The sequence below is a fragment of the Capsicum annuum genome, chromosome 1 (genome assembly GCF_002878395.1).
Source record: "Capsicum annuum cultivar UCD-10X-F1 chromosome 1, UCD10Xv1.1, whole genome shotgun sequence".
NCBI classification, from domain to species: Eukaryota; Viridiplantae; Streptophyta; class Magnoliopsida; order Solanales; family Solanaceae; genus Capsicum; species Capsicum annuum.
In genome coordinates this window covers 9,724,976-9,736,925 of record NC_061111.1, presented here as the reverse complement: position 1 = coordinate 9,736,925, position 11,950 = coordinate 9,724,976, and the positions used below count along the sequence as shown (strand labels likewise).

General features: G+C 33.9%; 2 protein-coding genes across 2 annotated transcripts; both read right to left on the bottom strand.

Moving 5' to 3' along the window:
• Positions 1-978: 978 nt before the first annotated feature.
• LOC107852825 (glucan endo-1,3-beta-D-glucosidase) lies at positions 979-2,069 on the bottom strand. Its single transcript, XM_016697866.2, has 3 exons — positions 1,947-2,069; positions 1,347-1,584; positions 979-1,239 (listed from the first exon to the last, which is right to left on the bottom strand). The coding sequence occupies exons 1-3, from the start codon at positions 2,007-2,009 to the stop codon at positions 1,214-1,216; spliced, it is 327 nt and encodes a 108-aa protein (XP_016553352.1). The 5' UTR covers positions 2,010-2,069; the 3' UTR covers positions 979-1,213.
• Positions 2,070-9,507: 7,438 nt separating this feature from the next.
• On the bottom strand, positions 9,508-11,309 carry LOC107867608 (small heat shock protein, chloroplastic). Its single transcript, NM_001324954.1, is given in 2 exon segments — positions 9,508-10,177; positions 11,083-11,309. Coding segments are annotated over 2 exon segments (636 nt in total). The 5' UTR covers positions 11,294-11,309; the 3' UTR covers positions 9,508-9,752.
• Positions 11,310-11,950: the final 641 nt, after the last annotated feature.

The following is an 11,950-nucleotide window of genomic DNA, read 5'->3' as shown; positions in this document are numbered from 1 at the left end:
TGTGACAATCATGACATCTCTTCATTTTTATGTCTTTATATACAATTTGAATCTACGCAAATTTTTCATCATGTCATATGCTCAGAAAAATTATCAACTGATTCTAGAATCTAGATGCACATAGAATTGCATATCAAAATTTAAAATTTGAACATAACTGGAAACGAGAGTAGAGTTTGTAATAGATATTTTCTCTAGTTTCATGTTTCTGCATTATTTCATTTTATTTTTTGTTTATTTGTAAACAATCTACCAGCGCTGCATGTTGAAAAAGTTGTATATTTGTCATTGAAAAAATTTGACCAACAGAAATGAAGGAGGGATAAATTTATTTGTGTACTTTTTATGGGTCGGATCGGACAGGTTAAATTAGAGTGTATTTTATTTTAAAAAACTGAGTCATTTAATGTTGATTTGGGCTTTTCTGACAAAGAAAGAGTGCATGTGAAAAGGTTCTTGGCAACGAGGATAAATTTGGCCCCAAAATATGACATAGAGGATAAATTTAGCCCAAAGTATTATAAAGAGTATATTTAGCCAATTTTTTAAAGTAGAGGGGTACATTTGGCCCAAGAGTATGACAACAAGGATAAATATGACAAAGAATATGTTTAACCAATTTTCGAAAATAGAGAAGTAAATAATAAATTTTGTCACTAACATCGGGGCCTCTAATCACGTATTAGGTTATTTGGAAGTGCTATTCAATCAAGGATACATTCAGGAATGTCCGGTTGGACTTCTAAATGGCAGCAACTTGGTGCTCACCAAAGAGGGTTCGATTATACTGAATGATTCAATGTAGCAAAACTCAAAAGGATGTCCTTTTATGTTCCGAATCTTACATTTTGGTGTCACAACTAATTCATTATTTGAATTGCAATTCACATTTAAACAAATTTATGTGAGAAAATTGATTGAAACACGTGAATGTCGAGATGAACTTCACTATTTTTAAACGTGCCACGAACCTAGACATAAAACCAAAATCTCACATTTATAAAATTTAGATCAAAAGACGATTATAATTTCTCAAAGATATTCCATAAAGAAACTAAATAGATGATCATCTACTATACATTTGCGAAAATGATAAATAGACGATCTAAGGAGCTATCATTTTTTATTTAGTGATGGTTCATAATTAGAACTATTTATACAAATTAAAGCACTTTGCATGCACTAATTGAGAGAACTCTCTTCTTGAGAAACTTCAGTGATACTTGCAATTTCCATAAGCTGCAAAATCACAAAATAGACATAATAAAAGAAATAAATACATGATTTTCTTGATTGAATTAAGCACATTAACCTAAATCTTAAATTTTATCAGAAGAGAAACTTACAAGGATTGTTATCTATTATCATGCCGAGTTTCTCCGGACATGTACCACTGCCTTTCTTATACTCAAGGTTAAGCATATATGATGCATGACTGTGAAGTGTCGGAGGGAGATAACAAGGTTTTCCTGGCTCTATGCCTCTACAGCGGACGGGTTTTTCACATTCTTTATCCAAATAAGCTGATAATTCCAAATCAGTTACAGATCCATTTGCTACACACCAAGTTCCAGATCTAGTTCCCTATATGACAAAATACTAATTTACTCTCACAATAAATTAAATAAACAAATTACTCTTTAGGTGGGATGGATTATATAATTTCTCATACATTTTGATCTTTTAATTTTGTCAAAAATAAATAATTTATCCCTAAAAACATACATCAAACACCAGAAATAGGCAAAAAATAGCAAAGAATGCAGCTCCAAATATGATTTTTCATAATTAAACTTTTTTTCTACACAATTTTCATAAAATCTAACAATTAAACTTTACTAAATATATGTAAAGGCTAAATATTCTCATATTTTACTAACTTAAAAGAATCAAAATTATTCAAAATATATTTAAGAAATGATAAGACATTTCTATTGATGCTTTACCTGACAAAAACTTATGAATAACAACAACACGAGAATGCACAAGAATACATTTAATTTTTCCATTTTTTTCGCTTATGGCTAGAAATGAGAAGTCCTGTCAGTTAAATAGCATGATTCAACTGTTTGCTTCCAATATTAACTAGGTAATACTATTTATTGTTGTTTTCCCATAATAGTTGTTGGAAAAAACTATTTTAATGTGACTTAGGTTGAATTTAATACATTCACTTCCTTAAGAAGAAATCAAAGCCTAGATGTGTTTGCATTTATTTCGTTAGAAAATCTATGATCTCATTTTTGAAACTAGACATCATGCATTTATTCTAAAGGTCAAACTTTCCTGCTGACTTTAAACTTAAAGTTGACTCCCTCGATTATTTTTTACTTATCCATATTTAATTTGATATATTTCTTTAAAAATATTAAGGTGATAATAATTTTTACTATATTAGACTTTGTTATTATAAGTCATCTCATTCATTGAAAATGAATAAGAAATGTCTAATAATTAATAATAAGAATAAAATAGATATACAATACCATTATTTCACAATTTTTCAAATTGGACAAGTGAAAGTGGACATTTAATCTTAGTGTAGTGGACGAGTAAAAATAAATGGAGGGAGTAAATATATTCGCTCTCGTAAATCTCAAAATCTAGGTACCATTTTACAAATTGTATACATTGTCTGTTTCATTATACTTGACCCTTATATTAAAAATACATTTTTCTACTTGTTTTTTAACAAATCAAAAGAGTTTAGTTACTTTTTCATCATACTACCTTTAGTATTAAATAACTATATAGAATAGTATTGTTAGACCCCAAAATTTCTTTGAATTATTTTGGTATTTTCTTTATGTTTTACGATGCTTTTTGAGTCGAATTATGATAAGTAATGATAACGGGATCATTAAAAAGTGTTCCAAAATTTTTGAAATGTGTTTAAGGTCATTTCGGGGTCAAAGATCAGTGAGGATCTACGATAAAAGCGTGCCACACTCTGGACAAGCCGCAATAAGGGAGTGTCATGCCTTTGAAGTGGCGCGATAAGGGTGCGCTACGCCCATGGGCGCAGAAATGTCAGTTTCATTTTTTCAGTTTGGGTCGAGTGCTTTTTGATCTGTTACCTATTAAATGACTTTCAAAATATATTAAAAACAAAACCCACCCTCATGGCTCATATTAAAGCAACTTTTCTTCTCCCAAAATCCTCAAGAACACAAAAGAAGAGCCGTTCACCAAAATTCAAGCTTCCAAGGTTTCAACTCAAGTTTTCCTCAAGCAATTTACTAAGTCCGGGTATGTGAAATTTGAACAAGGATACTCTTCCATCTTTGTGACCAAAAATTTGATTTTTAATTGATTTGAAGAAATCGACTTACTAGGTTTTATACCCACTTTTTTTATACTTTGAGATTTTGATGTTTCCTCATGAATTGAACATTATTTTGCATACGATTTTATGTTTACTTAGATTTTTATCCATGAAAGTGATCTTAAGAATTGAGTTTGATATTTTGATATGAAGCTTCTATGAGATGATAAATAATTTCAATTTTAAGCCTAAGTTATTGAGCATACGAGAAATTCAAGCTTATTAGTTCAAGTTAAGTATTACAGCATGATAGAAGTTTCAGTTTTGATCTTATGATCTCAGATAAGACATGAAATCCACAAATTTCTTCATATGTATGATTTAAGCAAGAGAAGCATAGTTGATTTTGAATTTATAAACCCGTATACTATTTTAAGGTGGATTTCTTAAGTATGAGAATTATAAGTATATATTTGGAAAGTAGTATTTAGCACCGAGAAGGGAATGTGGGTTTAGTCCATCCTATTTTTCGGAAACTATGTGCACCGAAGGTTAGACGTTGAACTCCATGCTAATTCACATGGTTTATGTCGGTTATAAGAGTCTCCCACAAAGAAAACAAAAGCAAAGATTTTAGAAATTAAGTGTAATGACTCAGGCCTTATTCAGATGTTGTTTTATGATTTATGCTTACATTATTTCAGCTTTCAGTTTTATTCATTATCAAGGTGAGTCTATCCACACTTAGCATGCATGTTTTTAATTATGGCATGTGACAGTTTTCAATTATTGCATTCACCCCACATATTTAGTACATTACAAAAGTACTGACCACATATTTATCGATGTGGCTACATTATTTCATAATATAGGTTTTAATGTTCGTCCCAGTATCACGATTAACCGCGAGAACCACTTCCTATATTCGGATAGTTGGTGAGTCCTCAAAGTTTGAGGGTCAAGTTTATGATGTTTTCAGATGTTATTCCAGTTATTTCAGTTATTTAACTTTCAGTTCGGGTCAGTTGAGCATGAGGTATGTCCCAGTGGCTCTTCAGTTTTACTTAGAGGCTTGTTAAGACTAGTCATACTATATGTTCTTTTAGTTTTTCATAGATTTGAGAGTTATTGAGTTACAATATTATGAGTTGAGATTATTCATATATTTGAACCCATTTTATAAATTTCTTTAAGTCTCCGCTCATGTTTTAATTTTACATTTATGAGAGTTTTTTCCTAGGTAGATATCATGGGTTAGCTTGAGGCTAAGCATCGTGTGACGTTCAGGGGATATCTTCGAGGTGTTACAAGTACTAGTCAAATTAGATTCTAAAACATCATTAATAAAATTAGTTTAGTAAAATACACCTCTAATAAAAACTTTCTTAAGAATTATGTCAAATCAACATGGGAAGGAATACTAACTTCCCCATAAATATCAACGTCCTCCTCTATTATGTGCCAGTCAAAAATGAGTTAGGTAAAAATAGACAGAATATTCATACGTATAATAATAACTTGTAATTTATTTTCTTCTTCTAATAAACGGACTTTTAAGATGTGTCTACGACTACACTCACATAATTTGAGTGCATAGGGTGAAAACAGCTAAGAGCACGTGACGCAGGGATGAAGGACATGGGGTAGAGATATCTAAGGGAAACAGGGAATCAACTAGCAATCTTTCGAAGAAACATTCTCGGTCATGAAAAAGAAATTTTTGGCGAGGAAGAGTAAAAGAGGTACAGTCAAAGAGGAAGGGGGGCATGTGTCCTAGTGGTGTGGACCAAAAAGAGTAGCTCTTGAGAGTGATGACTAGAGTGAAACAATGGCGTTTGTAGTGCTAGAAAGATATGCTTACCGAGATCATGGTGAAAGAAGAAATAATAATGTGGTTTGTTAACATTATAAGAAATCTGAATGTGGTTTCAGAATATGCTACCAACTTAGAGGGTACAGAATGGTGAACAATAATCCAATATATGAAGGAAAAATAGGATGTTAAGGCAGAGGTCAAATGCAGCAGTAAAGAGGAGGTCCGGGAACTTGTCATGAAAGGGGAATCTTTCGAGCTAATACCGTAGTGACAAAGGATTGGAGAGCACCAGACATACGACTCGTGAATGTAGATCAAAATATGGAACCTTTAGAACTGGTCCCCGAAGATTGGCGAACTTTGATTGAGATATTAAGGTATCAAAGGTGGAACACAAACGATAAGATAGATAGTAAGCCTAAAATAAAGGTAAAATAATCAAATTTGTCTTTTTATTTTAGAAAAATAACTAAATATACCTTTTATCATACTTTCAAGTCAAATTTAACCTCGTTATCATACTTTGAGCAAAATTTATTCTTCTACTTTGAAAAATTAGCTCAATATACCCTTCATCGTACTTTGGGCTCAAATTTACCCTCGATGTCATACTTTGGGATCAAATTTACCCTCGTTGTGAAGAAACTTGTCACATATACTTTTCTTTAATAGAAAAGTCCAAATTAACGTTAAATACACCGCAACAACAACAACATACACAGTGTATTCCTACAAAGTAGGTTCTGAAAGGGTAAAATGTATGCAGTCCTTACCACTACCTCATATGGAGTAGAGAGACTGTTTCAATAGACTCCTGACTCATGACAGATAACAATATAACAAATCAAAAAATATAAAAGCACACAACAAAACTATAACACACTGCTAGATAATAAAGGAAACAAGACACCCACAAGATAATATTATAAACTATCTATTCAAAATCATATACATCACTGAAACACCACAAGCAAGAAACTCCATGCACAGATACAAACCAAGTACTCATCCCTACTAACACGGTTAAACTCCTACACACTAACCCTCTACCCTAATTCAAGTCATCCACACCTTCCTATCAAGGGTCATGTCCTTTGTAAGCTGCAACTGCTTCATATCAAGTCTAATCACCTCCCTCAAATATTTCTTCGGCCAACCTCTACTAAGCCTAAAACCTTTCATAGTCAAGCTCTCACACCTCCGTACTGAAACATACGTACACTTCCTCATCACATGCCCAAACCATTGCAACCTCACTTTTCCCATCTTGTCCTCCACTGAAGGCACTCCCATTTCTCTCGAATAATCTTATTTCTGATCCTATATCTCCTGGTAAGTTCACAGATTCATCGTAATACCCTCATTCTTGCCACTTTCAACTTTTGGATATGAAAGTTCTTAACTGACCAACACTCTGCTTCATACAATATAGCCGATCGAATAATCACTTTACAAAACTGACTTTTAAAAATGACCCAATTTTTAAAAATGGAACACCCTCTAATCTAACTAGCCTAACACACCTTGAGCCACAAAAAAGAGACAAGACAAATATACCCTCACTCCCAGTTCTGTTAATTAAATTTTTTCAATGAGATTAAGCCACTAAATATTTATCAATGTGTAGCTCATGAAAATTGAATCTTAATCAACACAAACACAAAAAAATATAATCCTTCCTCAGGAATTTCCGTTAGTGCGGACACAAACAAATATAACCCTTCCTCAGTTCATGAATCTATATCAGTGCAGAGTTCATCAAAATTGACACTTAGCGGTCAAATTCAGCAGATTAGACCCACTGGATATTCTTTGAATGATTGAGTTAAGATGCATCCTTATGTGTCAATCATGACATCTCTTCACTATTACGTCTTTATATACAATTTAGATCTATACACATTTTACATCATGTCATTTGCTAAAAAAAATGATATCCACGAATTCTAGAATTTAGATGCACATAAATTTGCGTGACAAATTTTGAAGTTTAAACATAATTGGAACAGGATCACAGTTTGTAATAGACATTTTCTGTAGTTCCATATTTCTACGGTAATCTATTCCATTTTACTTTTTTTTTAATTTGTAAACAAGCTATCAGCGCTGCACGTTGAAAAAAGAAGTATATTTGTCATTGAAAAAATTCGACCAACTGAAATGAACGAGGAGTAAATTTATTTGTGTACTTTTTATGGGTTGGATCGACAGGTTAAAATAGGGTATATTTTATTTTTAAAAATGAGTCGTTTTACGTTGATTTGAATTTTCCTATTAAAAGAAGAGTACATACAAAAAGATTTCTAACAACGAAAATAAATTTGACCTCAAAGTATAACGAAATGTATATTTAGCCAATTTTTCAAAGTAGAAGGATAATTTGATCCCAAAGTATGACAGTAAGAATAAATTTGACCTTAAATTATGACAAAAAATATATTTAGCCAATTTTTCAAAATAGAGTCATAAATAATAGATTTTGTGTCACTAACATCGCGCCTCTAATCACGTATTAGGTTATTTGGAAGGACTTTTCAATCAACGGGACATTCAGAAATGTTCGGTTGGACTTCTAAATGGCAGCAACTTGGTGTCCATCAACGAGGATTCGATTATACTTGAATGATTCATTGTGGCAAAAGGATGTCCTTTTATGTTCCAAATCTTACATTTTGGTGTCACAAATAATTGATTATTTGAATTGCAATTCACATTTAAACAAATTTATGTGAGAAAATTGATTGAAACACGTGAATGTCAAGATAACTTCACTCTTTTGGAACGTGCCACGAACCCATGATACGAAGGCAGCAATCATGGATTGATTCGATCGTTGCCACAGGTGACTTTGACATCATTCAGAACAAGCGGCAAAGTTACATCTTTTTTATGAATACAGAAATATGGTGACAGTTTAGATAAAGATTGTGATGTATGCAAAGGGAAAAGCAAACCAAAAGTACTTTTTCTTTGAGTGATAATATACCTACAAAGTTATTGATTTGACTCATTGTGATTTGTGGGGACCTTATAGAAGCCGTTCGTTTTGTGTTGCTTCACATTTTTGACAATTATGGACGACTGATCTCGTGCAATGTAGATGTACTTGTTGGTTAACAAGAAATTATTGTCTCGAGTGTTGAAAAATTTCTTTACCTTGGTAATACGCAATTTTCCAAGCCTGCGAAAACAACTAATAGTGACACTGAAATTGAATTCAGATACATGAAAGATTAGTTCTTTGAGCATAGAATGCTTTTCAAACGTCTTGCACGGGAAATCCTCAACAGAGTGAAACTAATTGATTCTTTGAGCATAGAATGTTTTTCAAACGTCTAGCACTACGGGAACTCCTCAACTGGATAAGATTAGAAGGACATTTTCACATCATAAATATCACATATAATAGTGGAAATTTTAAAGTCACCTTTGATCGTAGATTACGTGATTAATTGAACATCCCCTCCGCGCTAAATGAAAAACGTGATTAATCGAACATCCCCCTCCGTGGTAAGCACTTGAGTGTTAGGATCAGGCTAGAGATGTTAGGATCTTTGGGCTATGTGCACAAAAAAGGAAGAACGCAAGAGAAGTTTAAAAGCCGGAGTCGTAGGTGTATGATATCCCTATGGGGAAAAGGGCTGGAAGTTGTATGATATGGAGAATAAAAAACACTCTAAGAAATGTGGATTGCTTTGAGACTAAGTTCCCTTTTCCCTCTAAATCGATTGAAAACAAGGACTCCCAAAAATATAGCGACTATATATATATATATATATATATCCAGCAAAAGGGATCAAGCACTGAAGGAGGAAAACTGGTTGAAGTTGGGATGGACAATAACATGACAGGATTCGGACATAATCAATGCCCGGAGGAAAATCATGATCACGATGATGATGTCCGAAAGCAGAAAATTCAGACGGGGAAAGAACCACACCAAAGTCATGCCACGAGAATATTCAGAATGAAGAGGTCCAAACCCAAAGACCGATTCAGAATTTCAAATTTGTAGATTTCTAATACCACTAAATTATTCCTTGGTAAAGACGGATCCAAAATTTCAAAATTGTGAATTCCCAAGACTCCTTTCCTACTTAACTGTAGATTCCCACCTATTAATATTTATCTAATTTTAAGCCTTACGATAGCGGAATGTGATTCCACATCCCCTCTGTCCAGACCGAATTCCAGAGAGAGGAATAGCCGAGTCGTGAAACAAGTCAGAAGCAGGGGCCGGTTAGATTGTGTGATTACCAAACAGTCCAGAGACAAAGTTTATCGCATATTACACCCTCTCTGCAACAGATGCATTCAATATCAATGTTTCCCCACACTACCGGTTTCATTCCGACGCTAAACAAAAACGTATCATGGACATTTAAGAGCAGCAAAATCCTGGAAACAATATACTCAACAACTTTGCAGTAATCTAACTATTCAACTTCTCAGTAATTTAACTAAACAGACTCTTACAACCATATTTCCATTTCTTCCAGCAGGTCATCTTTTATTTTTTTTCATACAGAGATCACCTAATACCCAACCTAGCTTAGGAAAAAGGAAAACGTTCATTACAACCGAACCAAACTGCTAGACGAACTTCACAAGCACCAGACAATTGTAGTGACTCGTTCCTAGTGCCTTTGAACGAACTGGAAGGCATCACACTCACTCAACTTCAACATTGAAGACGTCTTTCCTCTCTTCTTCCTTCACTTTAGGAACCGCCACCTTGAGCACCCCATTCTTCATCTCCGCCTTAATCCCATCCAATTTGTACAAGTTTTGAGGAATTTCCAGTCTGGTAGAGTACCTTCTTCTATACTCTTCATCTTCGGATTCTTTCTCGCCCTCTCCTTTGATGATCAGCGTGTTCTCCTCCACCGCCACCTTCACGTTCTCCTTGTCGAGCCCAGGCATGTCCATTTTTATATACAGAGCATCGTCGTCCTCCCTCACGTCCCATCCTCTCCTTGATGGGTTACCAGCACCCATAGCATGAGGCGCCGCTGCAAATGGAGAATTCATCATCTGGTCCATCATGTTCAGCAGCTGACTCACGCTCCTTGGCGGTGAAAATGGATCGAATACATCTGTCCAACCAAAACTCCAAGTGAGGCAAAAAATACGATTATAAGAGTTGAGTTCAGATCGACTCCTTATTTTAAGTATTGTTAACCGAAAATAATTCTTAATCACTTATGTAGCGTTAAGAGTAGAATTTAAAAAAAAAAAAAAAAAAAAAAAAAAAAAACAAAACTGTCTAGACAAGCTAAAAAATACAAACAAATCAAAAATCATGAGTTAGAACTATTAACTTTCCTCAACTTATAAACCAAAAGCTATAAGTAGAGCTAATAAGGCCGACTAATTATCATTTAGTAGATCCCAAGTCTTGGGAAAACGAGATGCAAGGGGTAAATAAGTAACTTCAGTAGAAACACATTGCTAAACCAAAAATCCAATGAGTCTAAAAAGTACAGTAGAAGCTAGTTTAATAGGGCAGATGAATCATCACATACTAGATCACAAATATGAGTAAAACAGAGCTATGATGTACTGGAAAAGTAACCTGAGAAGAAACACATTTGCTAAACCAAAAGCCCAAACTTCTTAAAAGATGCAATAGTAATGTTGTGAACTTTAAGCAACTATGGGCTGGAAATGCTGAATTAGATTGATTATATTGTAACTATGGGGTCGCGTAAAATATTGAAAACAACAGCTTTACGATATTGATGTGAACAATGTTGTCTATCATCTCTACTCTGTATCTCTAATTTACTCATACTAATTCTGTATCGTTTAATTTTTCATCCCCTTTCTTCCTAGTAATTACTTTGTAATTCCAGTTTAGTTTCAATATAAACTAACTACTCTATTGGACAGAGAATGGAAGATGTTCGTGTAAAGTGACTGGTTTGATAGAACCGAGTAATTGTTAATACTCGCAAATTCGAGAAAAAAAAACAGAGATGTTAAAGAGGAGACAGTTTACCTGAGAAGAAGCTGGGGAAAGCGTCCTGGCGGCGAGAAACAGAGCGATCAGGGCGTCTGTCAACTTCAACGCTGCGATCATCATCATCGTAAGTTGTCATCTGAGTGTTAGTATTGAAGGATCGGAAAACAGAGGCAGAGCGGACAGGGTTAACGAGTCTGTTGAAGAGAGGTGAGGTGGTAGCCCTCCTAAGAGCAAGTGAAGTTGCCATTTCTGCTACCAATCAAAGATTGCTTGCTTGCTTACAAACTTCTCAAGAGAAAGAAGGAGCTGCTTTAATGGAGATTTTCGCCGACTTAGCTTCACGTTATACTTTGCTGAATAAGGATGACCACTTTATGTGAATAGAGTGTTTCATTTTTATATGCTGTAATAGTGAGTTGGATAAGGTAAAAAGGATTCGAGAAACTCATAGAAGCATCTTGTAGAAAGTTCCAGAGTTGTGGTGAGTGAGGATTTATGAAGACGTTTCTAGAAGCGAGTGGACGACGCTTCCGGATTGTTCAAATTATTGTCTCCTCGGCTGATCAATTCGTTATGGTCGGACTCCATTACGATTTTTGGGAAAGGGTCCAACATACACGAGAAAATTAAGTGTAGGGTCATAAATAAATCTTCAAATTAAATTTAGTGATAAGTTTGATTAATTTAAGTTAACTTTTTTTATTTTATGATTAAATTATATTGGGATATAAAATGTAACTTTTAAAATGCCTAAACTTTACCAAAATAAAAAATAAAGTCAATCAAAAAACATGAGTCACTTTATCAATTTTTTAAAATTAATCTCATAATTTTTTCTCTCTCTCTAAAACAAAGAGAAAAATAACCATCTCCCATGCTTCTCTCAAACAACATATTTAAGCTG